At 44.2% G+C, this 13,723-nt stretch overlaps 1 protein-coding gene across 1 annotated transcript; it reads left to right on the top strand.

The window, feature by feature from the left end:
* Positions 1-6,428: 6,428 nt before the first annotated feature.
* Positions 6,429-11,520, top strand: LOC105604082 (uncharacterized). The gene is given in 6 exon segments (XM_042255127.2): positions 6,429-7,759; positions 7,798-7,862; positions 7,865-9,667; positions 9,670-9,858; positions 9,861-10,537; positions 10,540-11,520. Coding segments are annotated over 6 exon segments (4,968 nt in total). The 5' UTR covers positions 6,429-6,506.
* The last annotated feature ends 2,203 nt before the right edge of the window (positions 11,521-13,723 follow it).

Genomic DNA, 13,723 nt, shown 5'->3' on the forward strand with positions numbered 1-13,723 from the left:
CAATATTGTTAATTTAGTTTAAAATAGACAGTCTTCTACATTTTTCCATATTTCATAAACCGCTTAATTCTCATAATGATCCTATGCAATAGGTAATGTTGCCTATATTTTATTTTATTATTTTAAAAAATTTTATTTATTAATTTATCCTGTAGTGTGTTGCAACTTGTGGGATCTTAGTTCTCCACCCAGGGATTGAACCCAGGTCCTTGACACTGAGAGCATGGAGTCTTAATGACTGGATGGCTGGGGAATTACTCATCCACATTTTAAGGTTAAGGGAATTGAGGAAGAGAGAGCTTCGTCTTGCAGCTCATAAATGAGGCTGAAATTTCACTCTAGGCTGGATGACATCTGAACGTATTGATTTAACCACTAAAGTGTCTCTTCTTAGATTAAGCCATAGAAAATTGCCAATATTCAGTGATGTTCACATATAAAAACAGCAATTTCCTATGGTTTGAGTGATTATTATTAGAATTTTTATTACTATCATTTTCCAATGTTAAAAGACAATTTGCTGTTTAATCTGTCTCCATATGATAACACTTAAATGTAAAGCATAAAAAATTAATGTATTTTTCACTCAATTTATCTTCAGTTTATTTAATTACATTGTTTGTTATGGGTCATAGGATTAGACAATTCAAGCTGTGTATCAGAACTCAGTTTTATATATTGTAGCATTTTCTTTGCTGGCATAGTCTCAGATACCTGTGTGTAATTTTCTCTTCTTAACATCAACAAAAGTAAAATAAAGACCAAGGTTCTTGCAGGTTTAAATTTAAACATGAAGTAAATTCTTAAAGTTTCATATTTAAAACAGGAGAGTCTCTGATTGCAAGTCTTAAGAATTTTTCTTAAACTTCTATTCAGGCTATCATCTTAAATGTTTTGCCAATGCTTTTCAAGTAAAGTTAAAACTTTTTCAGATGAATTATCAGAAAAGAAAAACCTTCTTTCATAAAAGCAAAGAATCAGTCATGAGTCATTGCTGCTGCTATTAAGTCGCTAATTCATATACAGCTCTTCGTGACCCTATGGACTGTAACCCATCAGGCTCCTCTGTCCCTTTGATTTCCCAAGCAAGAATACTGGAGTGGGTTTCCATTTCCTTCTCCAGGGGCTCTTCCTCACCCAGGATGGAATCTACATGTACTGCACACCAGGCAAATTCTTTACCACTAAGCCACTTGGTAAGCCCCTATGAGACATAAATATAACTCTATTGTGGAGTCAGATTTTGTATATTTTTCTCAGAGTAGTAAAAGATGAAATAAATTTCAAATTTTTGAAAAGAAAGTGGTTTTCATAATATTAAATAATAAATGAAAATTAAACAACATATTAAAATTTATCAATGCATGAAATAGTGTAATACAAAAATGTTTGCCTTAATTTTATGCTGTGTCTAATATTAATAAATACCTTCTTATTAGTGTTAAATAAAATCTATAAAATAAAAATCGTCTTATTAATGTTAAATAAAATGACATTTTGAAGTAAATATTATTTTAAAAATCTATTCCAGTTATTTTTGGTTGCATGAAATATGTGTAAATAATATTTTATTTAAACAATAGATATGTGATGGCTATTTTGTCTTACCTTCACTAAGATTGAGGGCAGGAGGAGAAGGGGATGACAGAGGATGAGATGGTTGGATGGCATCACCGACTCAATGGACATGGGTTTGGGTGGACTCTGGGAGTTGGTGATGGACAGGGAGGTCTGGCGTGCTGCGGTTCACAGGGTTGCAAGCAGTCGGACACAACCGAACTGAACTGAACTGAACTGAAGGTATGGGAACAAGAGAGAAATAACAGAACCGATTAATGTATTTGTCATGGTGAACTGAAGCAGGGAAGTTGAAGGATTGGCGTCTGTTACAGAATATCATTGTGCAATTATAATGCATGGATATGAGGGAGTCATTGTTATTTTCAGAGAAGGCGATGGCACCCCACTCCAGTACTCTTGCCTGAAGCATCCCATGGATGGAGGAGCCTGGTGGGCTGCAGTCCATGGGGTCGCGAAGAGTCGGACACCACTGAGTGACTTCACTTTCACTTTTCCCTTTCATGCACTGGAGAAGGAAATGGCAACCCACTCCAGTGTTCTTGCCTGGAGAACCCCAGGGACGGGATAGCCTGGTGGGCTGCTGTCTATGGGGTCGCACAGAGTCGGACACGCCTAAAGCAACTTAGCAGCAGTATCAGCAGCATTGTTATTTTAGTGATATAATCCAAGGACATAATGCACAGTTTACACTATATTGTAAAAATCATTTATTAAATTTGGTCTCCAACATTTAATGTTACACAGGAAAGAAACTTCTAGTGACAGAATCAGGGTAATAGAGGATGATAAAAATGTTGAAGGATGATAATTATTTACAGTGGGCAAGATGAGGCTAAGAAAGTATTTAATACAATATGATTGCAAGCAGATAAAAAATATTAAAGTGATTTGTCAAACTAATTTTTTAAATTGAAGCTTTATTTGTATTCACCAAAAAGAATTACATGTGCAGAGATGTTCATCCATGTCTCTTACTTTTAAAGTATCTGTGGTTCTCAAAGTTCACAATTCTTACCATAAACTGTATAATTAAAAATAGTCAAGGATAGTTGGACATTAGTTAGAATTGTGCTTTGGTTTTCTCAGTAGCAAATTACATGAAATTTAGTTGCTGAGAGAGGAAAAGCAAAAGAAACCAGGAACTAGCAAAAAGTAACCAATACCATAAGTCATTTTAATGAGGTATTGGCTGTACTTTTAAAACAAATTTTACAATGCCCAAAGTTTATTCCACAATTGAATAACTTTTAATTATCAATTAATTTTAATCATGAGTACATACAATTATATATTTTTTAATTCAATGTTATTAAGAATAAAGCAAATATGCTCTAAAATTACACTGTCTTTTACTTAAAGAAATATTCCTTTACAGTTTTCCAATAAAATACAATATATACATGATTTAAGAATATAAAAATTAGAGTACCTATTCACTGAAACTTATAGAAAAGGCATTAAAGTTGTCAAGATACGTAAAATCTAATGTCGGGGTAAGAATTATGTAAGTAAAAGTTAAACGGCAATGTAAAAAAATAGTTATTCAATGCTTATGAATGTTGAAAATACCTTTAGATAACAAGCATTTAATTCTAAAATTTTGAAATTCTACCATGTCTGATTATAATTACACAATATGGGAAAATTAAATCAGAAGACAGGTAGAAAATTTTATGCCCAAATGTGATGGTTTTATATACACATACACAATTTTGCTTCCTTGGTGGCTCAGATGGTAAAGAATCTGACTGCAATTCAAGAGACCTGGCTTCAATCCCTGGGTTGGGAAGATGCTCTGGAGAAGGAAATGGCAACCAACTCCAGTGTTATTACCTGGGAAATTCCAAGGACAGAGAAGAATGGCAGGCTACTGTCCATGGGGTCATAGTCAGACACGACTGAGGGGCCAACACACAAATACAGTTTTGCATTTAATCGAGGTGTATTTGGTTAGATGGAGAGCATCTAAGATACTTGCCTCAATGAAGGTAAATTTTGTACAGAAAATTTATGTGGGATTTGTTATAGGATTATATTTTACTAAGATCTCCACGAAAACCAATGTTTTGTTTTGGGTGGTTTGTTTTGTTTTTAATTAATAAATTATTCCTGTGATCCCAGACACATAGGGTCTATTTGGTTGAATTCATCTCTTCAGAAATGGAAACCTCAGATCAAAATGAGTGGTTTCCACGGAACCCTGGTAAGGTGGAGATTCTGGCCACCTCTGCTCAAGTTCTCTCTCAGTCTTTTATTTCCTGCCACACTAAGGAGAAAACTAGAAATCGGTCTTAATACAAATACATGAACCTCAACTTCTTTTTTTGCCTAATTAGTTTTCTGAAACCCCTTTCCATGTAAGATCATGGTACCAACTCAACTGTGCTGTCTAAAACCTGAACACAAGGGTAGAAACCCATCAAGGGATTCCATCTACTTAAAACCATGAGCCTGCACAGCGCCTTGTAGCTTAGCACCTCCCACCAAGCAAAAGCCAATCGCAGTCAAGATGCCATCCAGTTCATGAGCTTTACCTCTGTGCATTTCCTTTTATTTCACATCATTGTTTCTTGCCTGCAGTCCATTCTCTGCTATCCACTATAAGTATATTTCAGAGTATTGCATTTCAGCAAGCCCATCCTGTTACTCCAAGTTTAAAGTTCGCTTTCCCCTCTAACTGTGGTAGAAAACCACAAACATTAGGGCTAAATATGAAAAAAAGTAAGCGAGGGTATTTTATGGGATAATTACTATAATTATTACAATAGGAAGGTATTCCATGAAAGGATGTACCTTTTGGCATTGTGGGCTTTTTTTTTTTTTTTTTTTAGCTAAGTATTTTTTTTCTTTTTTTTTAAAGTATTTATTTTAATTGGAGGCTAATTTCTTTACAATATTGTAGTGGTTTTTGGTCAATGTATGGCATCGTGTTTTTATAAAACCATTTTCCTTTTCCTCAAGGCCAACTCCATCTTTCTTACCAAAACCATTGCATTACACTGACCTTGCTGTTAAGAAATCTTACCCGCCCTCCCACACAGCAGAGGGACCCACTCTACAACCTGGCTGTGGTCACTCCCTGCTGGGATGAAGATACTGTCCAAAGCTGTTCTGGTCCCTGTGACTCACCTCTGGACACTCCAAACTACAGATTCCTTTAGTAGTCTTGTAAAAATCATCCTTGTGAGAGATAACCCAGGCTTCCTGTGTGAGCATGGGAGTGTCAAAGCCATCTGCAGACAGAAGTCCCTGGTAACACAATCTTGAATAGCGGAAGAAAGGCACCGAGCTGGATGAAGGCGTCCATTTAGCTTTCTAGCTGCTGTTTTGCTGGTCTCAATGGGATCTGTCAGAAAGCTTGAAGGCAAATGGTTCTGCCTGTCAGTTTGTAACAGTCTGAAGAAAATGAACTTCTCAGAAACTGAGCCCAACTAGTGATCAATTCTGATTTATATTTTGCTGTGGCAGGCCACGACTATGCACTATTGCCTTTTGTATCTGCATCATTTCATCAGGAAGCTTACTCACAGGAAAGAAATAGCCCAAGTTCTGTAGCACAGCTCTTTCTAATAAAGTACTATCATGATTACATTACAAAGAGAAACACACACACGCACTGAGATACTTCCCTTCAGATATTAAGACGGGATATTCTAAGACTGTGTCAATCTTTTTACTTTAACTAGTTGATGCCACATTTATGTACCATGCCAGGATGACCAAGATGAAGTTGTCCAAAAACCAAGGTGCCATTTGTTAGGTTATCGGAAGACTTAGTGAGGTGTGTAACTACATCAGGGACCTGGGACAGTAGCTCCTGCGCTAAACATTCCATAACCAAATAAGGAGGACAGTAGCTCCTGCGCTAAACATTCCATACCAAATAAGAAAAATCTATAGGGAAGCAGCATCAGGGGAATGTATGAGCTCAGCTTCGCATGTAACCAATCAGGTAGTGCCAACTATGCCTGTTGCTGGACTAAGGGACAAACTGTATATAAACCGCCATACCTCTTTGTTCGGGGTCCAGCCGCATTCTGCTGTGTCAGAGAGGCTAGGACCCTGGCGCGCCAGAAATAAACTCCCTTTATGCCTTTTGCATTACTTTGGTGGACTTGTTCATTCGGTCGGGTAGGGGACACGGACACGGAGCATAACATTTGGGGGCTCGTCCGGGATCTCCGCCCCACCGGAGGAATAATTCCCCTGGTAAGAGGGAGAAGCCCCGCTGAGAAGCAAAGAGCTCTGAACTCCGAAGCACCGGTGCTAATAGTACAGGCCTAGATTAAGTCCGGGGCCCAGTATCGTACTGGGGAGGCATCTAGGTGTGAGAGACAAGGCAAGCCCAGCGTAAGGCCGAGTCCCCGGTAGCGTACCGGGAAGGCGGCTGGCACTGAGGACGTCCTGACGGTAAGACATTTGCAAATAGAAAAGGGGTCTCTAGTGCTAAAAGAGACTGAATTGGAATCTGTTTGTTGTGTCATTTTTGTGACTCTGTGTGCCGGCACTGTCTGTGTGAGTGTCTTGTTGTCATTGTCTGTGTTCTCTGTACCCATGGGGCAATCTACTTCTACTCCGCTGTCCCTGATGACTGACCATTTTTCTGATTTTAAGTCTAGAGCTCGGAATCTTTCGTTACTAGTAAAGAAGAGCAAACTGGTGACGTTCTGTTCCGCCGAATGGCCCACCTTTGATGTCGGATGGCCACAAGAGGGAACCTTCAATCCCCAGATCATCCAGGCAGTTAAAGAGAGGGTGCTTACTCCTGGTCCTGCTGGGCACCCAGACCAGACTCCTACATTCTGGTCTGGCAGGATCTAGTGAAGAACCCACCAGAATGGCTTAAACCCTTCGTTCTTGCTTCTCCTAAACCTCCCCGTCCCTCTTCCCCGGCTCCAACCTTACTAAACCCACAGGTGCTAGTCATGAAAGCGTCTGAGAAAACGAAAGAAAACCAGGACGAAAAACGACCCAAGCCGGTGTTCCAGGAATCTTCCTCTCTGTACCCTAATTTGATTGACTTGGAAACCGAACTGTCCCCACCCCCGTACGCGGATCCAAATCCACCTTTGCTTCCACAGGTTCCTCAAGTCTCGTTGGGAGAAGCCCAGAGGAGGGCCGAGCCCTCAGCTCCCCCTAGGGGAGGAGGCCCCGCCCAGGGAACTCGGGGAAGGGCAAGGGAGATGGCTAGCGCAGCGGAGGAGGAAGGCCCGGAATTGCCCTCCTCCACTGTTCATGCGTTTCCGGTCCGGGCGGGGCCAGCCAGAGAGGGTGGGGAACGCACATATCAGTACTGGCCTTTTGCTACTAGTGATTTGTACAATTGGAAAACCCAAACCCCCTCTTTCTCTGAGAAACCTCAAGGTCTTATTGATCTTTTAGAATCTATCCTCTTTACTCACAACCCCACTTGGGATGATTGCCAACAACTGCTACAAGTACTTTTCACTACAGAAGAGCGTGAACGGATCCTGTCAGAAGCCCGGAAAAATGTGCCGGGGGTAGATGGGAGGCCCACAATACAGCCTCACCTCATTGAAGAGGGGTTCCCCTTGGTGCGACCCAACTGGGACTTCGAACGCGTTGAAGGTAGGGAGCGTCTCCGAGTGTACCGTCAGACTCTCATGGCTGGCCTTAGAGCGGCCGCCAGAAAGCCAACTAATTTGGCCAAGGTAAATTCGGTGAGGCAAGAGCCAAATGAGAGCCCGGCAGCCTTCCTTGAAAGGATAATGGAAGCTTTTAGACAGTATACCCCCATGGACCCCCAGGCAGATGAGTCTAGGGCAGCAGTCATGCTAGCATTTGTAAATCAGGCAGCCCCCGATATTAGGAGAAAGTTACAAAAGATAGAGAGGCTCGGTGAACAGTCCCTACAAGATTTAGTGAGGGCAGCAGAGAGGGTTTTCAATCATAGAGAGACCCCGGAAGAAAGAGAGGACCGCATTAGAAGGGAAGACAGAGAATTTAGGGCTGAAGAAAACCGTAAAAATCAAAAGGAGCTGGCTCAGATATTTTTCACTGGGATTGAAAACAAAAATAGATCCCAAAAAGGGAAAAAGCCAGATTCAAAAACTGAGGAGAAACCTGCAAGGCGCAAGCTTGAAAAGAACCAATGTGCATTTTGTAAAGAGTTTGGACATTGGAAAGATAAATGCCCCAAGAAAAACCTAAAAGAGGGGCCAAAAAATTCCAAGAACGAGACCCCCCTCCTGACAGTCATATCCTCTACGCAGGAGAGGATAGTGACTAGGGGGGTCAAGGCTCGACGCCCTCCCCGAGTCCTGGATAACTATAAATGTGGAGGGGAAACCGGTTGGCTTTATGGTAGACACGGGAGCTCAATACTCAGTCTTAAACCAAAGAGATGGGCCTATGTCTAAGAAAAGTAGCTGGGTACAGGGAGCAACCGGGACTAAGCGATATGGATGGACTACAAAACGGCATGTGAATTTGGGGACCCACCAAGTAACTCATTCCTTTCTGGTGATACCCGAATGCCCAGTGCCCTTGCTGGGAAGAGATTTACTGTCTAAAGTAAATGCCCAAATTCATTTTGGCCATGGACAAGTGTCAGTTTTAGATGGAACCGGGCACCCTCTACAGGTTCTGTCTCTGGCATTGAAGGATGAATACAGACTGTACTTGCCAGAGGCCCCAGCGACAGTAAGTCCTGAAGTACAGCCATGGGTTCAAAGATACCCTCAGGCCTGGGCTGAAACAGCAGGAATGGGATTGGCCAGACAGAGACCCCCTATTGTTGTGGAGTTAAAAGCGGGTGCCACACCAGTGAGGGTACGGCAATATCCCATGAGTCAAGAAGCCCGGCGAGGAATCACTCCTCACATACAACGCCTCACAGATGCTGGGGTCTTAAAGAGATGCCGGTCCCCATGGAACACCCCCCTGCTTCCCATAAAGAAGCCTGGGGGAACTGATTTTAGACCAGTTCAAGACCTGCGAGAGGTCAACAAGCGGGTGAGTGACATCCATCCAACGGTTCCTAACCCTTATACATTGCTAAGCAGTTTGCCACCAAGCTACGTATGGTATACTGTTTTAGATTTAAAAGATGCCTTTTTCAGTCTGCCTCTCGCCCTGGCGTGCCAAGAAATCTTCGCCTTCGAATGGCTAGAAGACGGTGGACAGACTCCTGTGCAGCTGACGTGGACTTGCCTACCACAGGGGTTTAAGAACTCACCCACGTTGTTTAACGAGGCCTTAGATGAAGACCTCTGTGAGTACCGGGTTGAACACCCTACCATTGTTTTATTACAATATGTTGATGACCTTATGCTGGCGGCGACTACAGAAAAAGAGTGCCAGGAGGCAACAGGTGACCTTCTCCAAACCCTTGGGACTTTAGGTTACAGGGCTAGCGCCAAAAAGGCCCAGATCGTCAAGCAAGAGGTTACATACCTTGGTTACAAGATAAAACAGGGCCAGAGGTGGCTAACACAGGCTATGAAAGACACCATCCTTCAGATCCCTGAACCTACCACTCCTAGGCAAGTGAGAGAGTTTCTGGGAACTGTAGGATATTGCCGATTGTGGATCTTGGGGTTTGCAGAAAAAGCCAGGCCCTTATATGAAGGGACCAAAGAAAACAAAGACCGGAAATGGACTGAATCAATGAAAACGGCTTTTCAGGAGCTCAGGCGTGCCTTGCTGGAAGCTCCTGCCCTGGCCCTTCCTGACCCATCTAAGCCGTTCCAATTATTTGTGGATGAAAAGCGAGGGATAGGAAAAGGGGTACTAACACAGAAATGGGGACCTTGGAAGCGTCCCATAGCCTACCTTTCAAAGAAATTAGACCCAGTGGCAGCCGGGTGGCCACCTTGCCTCCGAATTATTGCAGCCACCGCGCTTCTAGTCCATGATGCTGATAAGCTGACTTATGGCCAGAAACTCTTGGTTTACACTCCTCATGCTATAGAGAGAGTCCTGAAACAACCTCCGGGCAAATGGATTTCCAATGCCCGCTTAACACACTACCAGGCCTTGCTGCTCGACACCTCCCGGATTCATTTTCAAACACCCTGCACTCTAAACCCAGCTACTCTTTTGCCCAATCCGGAAATAGATAGCCCCTCCACGATTGTGACGAGATACTAGCCGGAGTAACAGCAGTACGAAAGGACTTAACAGACACGCCACTGGATAACAGTGACCTAATATGGTTCACAGATGGAAGCAGTTATGTTAGAGATGGATAGAGACGGGCGGGAGCCGCAATAGTAGATGACTCTGGACAGACGATATGGGCAGAGACTCTTTCCCAGACACCTCAGCCCAAAGAGCAGAGTTAATTGCCCTGATTCAGGCATTAGAGAGAGCTAAAGGTAAAAGAATAACTATTTTCACTGACAGTCGCTATGCTTTTGGCACGGTGCACATTCAGGGCCCGATTTATCGGGAACGCGGGTTTTTAACAGCTGAAGGAAAAGAGATCAAAAACTTACCAGAAATCCGTCGACTTCTGGAAGCTGTGCAGTTGCCTCGAGCTGTATCAATAGTACATGTACCTGGACATCAAAAGGGGGACAGCCTCACAGCCCGAGGAAATCGTGCCGCTGATTTGGCGGCTCGGAAGGCGGCTGACAAAGAGTACACCGCTCCAGTGCTGGCAATCGGACTTCCGCCCCCAGGTATGGGAACTTTGCCTCCAACCCCTGAGTATTCGTCCACAGACCTGGCCTGGATCCAGGAATATCCCAACCTCCAACAAGGAGAGGATAAATGGTACCGGGACTCCGATGGCTACTTGATACTTCCTGCTCAGTTGGGACGACAACTGTGTGAACATCTGCACTCATCTACTCATCTGGGAGAGAAAAAGACTCTGCTGCTTTTTCAAACCGCGCGCCTACGATTTCCCCGGCACCAAACAACCGTAAAAAACATAGTACAAGCTTGTAAGGCATGCCAACAGATGAAGCCAGGAAAGAGGCAACACGCAGGACTGAGGTATCGAGGGAAGGCCCAGGACAGCACTGGGAGATAGATTTTACTGAGGTAAGGCCAGGCAAGTATGGTTACCGCTACTTGCTAGTGTTGGTAGATACCTTCTCAGGGTGGGTAGAGGCTTTTCCTACTAAGGGAGAAACTGCAATGGTAGTGGCTAAAAAGATTTTAGAAGAGATAGTACCCAGGTTTGGCCTGCCGGTGACTGTTGGCTCTGATAATGGCCCTGCTTTTGTGAGCCAAATAATACAGAACCTTGCCCGGGCTCTAGGAACTAAGTGGAAATTACATTGTGAATACAGCCCACAGAGCTCGGGGCAAGTTGAAAGAATGAATCGGACCCTAAAAGAAACTTTAACTAAATTGGTTATGGAGACTGGCGGGGACTGGGTGACTCTCCTTCCCTTCGCCCTTTTTCGCGTGCGTAATACTCCTTATCAGCTCAATTTGACCCCATTTGAAATTCTGTATGGGCGCCACCCTCCCGTATGTCCGAAATTTGAAGGGAAAAAGTTTCCACTTCCCACCTTGGGACAATTCCAGGAGGCTTTGATGGCTTTGGGCAAAGTACATTCTCGCGTCTGGAAACTACTCCGAGAGGTACATGAGGGTCAAGGTGAGGGAATTAGCCCCTCACATAACATTGGCCCCGGGGACTGGGTGTGGGTCAAAAGGCACCACGTCAGGGCACTAGAACCCAGATGGAAAGGTCCTTATGTTGTTCTTCTTACCACCCCAACTGCCTTGAAGGTCGACGGTATCGGGCCCTGGGTGCATTGCAATCACGTACGCCCAGCTACTTCAGCCGAACAAGAAGACGCGAAAAGACAATGGGAAGCGTCTCTACACCCGTCCAACCCTTTAAAATTGAGATCCAGCGCCGGCCGCAGGACCGACGAGACTCATCTGGACCGTCATCTGGATGACTGTGTTGCTTTGTCCTGTGACTGCCAGTGTGAACCCCCACCAACCTGTTAAGATCACCTGGACGCTCTGGAACGGACTGACTCGAGAGGTACTCAATTTGACCACCGGAATTCACCCCCCTAATACGTGGTGGCCGGATCTGTATTTCAACCTCAAAGACCTTATAAAGACTACTTGGACAGCGGCCCAGACCAGAAACTTTGGATTCTGGGCATGTCCCGGACACCTGAAGAGACATAATTGGGAGACTTGTGGGGGCTGCAACATTATTTCTGTTGGTCCTGGAGCTGTGTGACCTCCAATGATGGGAGATGGAAATGGGAGGTCGGGAACCGGGACTTAGTCAATTTCTCGTTTGTCCAGCCCTATCGCGGGCCCTGGAACCAAGATTACCAAAACCTGTTCGGAGATTATGTCGGGCGGCAATGGGAACAGCACTGGAGCCCAATTGCTCAGGTGAAAGTAATGTTCAACCAGGAAGCGGCTAAACTGGAGAGGTCTTGGGTCTCCGGGCTATCATGGGGCCTCCAACTCTACGCTGAGTGGTTTGAAGCAAAGCCTGGGGAATTCTGGTTATTAGTCAGACAATAGAACCGATATTAGTACACAGTATCGGACCTAATAAGGTAGAGAAATTAGGTGCTGTGACCCTATCAACCACACCCCACCCAACTTCGTTGACTTTAACTAAACCTAACAAGGATGAAGCTCTTGCTGAGACAGACCCGTTGTGGAAATTAGTCAAGGCTGCATACACCACCTTAAACCAGACTCATCCTGAGGCAACTAGATCCTGTTGGTTATGTTACAACGTAGCTCCCCCATACTATGAAGCCATAGGCCTCAATGCTTCTTACAGCTTGGTCAACGCCTCAGATCCCTCCCAGTGTCAATGGGGAGACCGCAAGGTAGGACTCACGATGAGGCAGGTATGGGGAAAGGGGCTATGTATAGGCACAGTGCCGTCAGATAAAACCTCCCTATGTGTCAATGTCACAAGATCTGTAAACGGGCCTCTGGCTAGCTGGATGATTCCCAGATGGGAGGATGGTGGGTATGTTCCAGAACCGGGTTGACCCCTTGTGTACATGAGTCAATTTTGATCCCAAAGAAGAATTTTGTGTCATGGTAGCAGTAGTACCTAAAATAATATACAGGTCGGAAGAAACTGTGTACGACTATTGGGCCCATAGGTCAACCCTCAATCAGCAAGAAAGAGCATATAGAATTAAAAGAGAACCCTTACTGCAATTACTATAGCCACTATGTTTGGCTTAGGGATAGCCGGAGCTGGAACTGGAATTACAGCTTTGTCTATGCAAAGTCAAGGATTTAACTCTTTAAGGGCAGCGATAGATGAAGATATCACCCGACTAGAACAGTCTATAAGTCATTTAGAGTCTTCTTTAACTTCCTTGTCTGAAGTAGTTTTGCAAAATAGAAGAGGGCTAGATTTGCTATTTCTACAACAGGGGGACTTTGTGCCGCCCTGGGAGAGGAATGTTGTTTTACGCAGACCATACGGGTATAGTTAGAGAATCTATGGCCAAAGTGAGAGAGGGCTAGCCCAGCGTAAACGAGAGCGGGAGGCCCAACAAGGATGGTTTGAGTCTTGGTTTCAACAATCCCCTTGGCTGACTACTTTAATCTCAACCTTACTAGGACCCTTGATAATCCTTCTAATAATGCTCACGTTCGGTCCCTGCATCATCAACAGACTTGTAGCCTTTGTAAAAGAACGTATTAACACAGTGCAGTTGTTTGTGCTACGGCAACAATATCAAACTATATCACCGGGAACAGAGGAAGATTCCTCTGTATGATCAAAGAACAGGGGGGAATGTTAGGTTATCGGAAGACTTAGTGAGGTGTGTAACTACATCAGGGACCTGGGACAGTAGCTCCTGCGCTAAACATTCCATAACCAAATAAGGAGGACAGTAGCTCCTGCGCTAAACATTCCATACCAAATAAGAAAAATCTATAGGGAAGCAGCATCAGGGGAATGTATGAGCTCAGCTTCGCATGTAACCAATCAGGTAGTGCCAACTATGCCTGTTGCTGGACTAAGGGACAAACTGTATATAAACCGCCATACCTCTTTGTTCGGGGTCCAGCCGCATTCTGCTGTGTCAGAGAGGCTAGGACCCTGGCGCGCCAGAAATAAACTCCCTTTATGCCTTTTGCATTACTTTGGTGGACTTGTTCATTCGGTCGGGTAGGGGACACGGACACGGAGCATAACACCATTGGA

Source organism: Ovis aries, chromosome 10 (genome assembly GCF_016772045.2).
Source record: "Ovis aries strain OAR_USU_Benz2616 breed Rambouillet chromosome 10, ARS-UI_Ramb_v3.0, whole genome shotgun sequence".
In the NCBI taxonomy this organism is placed as follows: domain Eukaryota; kingdom Metazoa; phylum Chordata; class Mammalia; order Artiodactyla; family Bovidae; genus Ovis; species Ovis aries.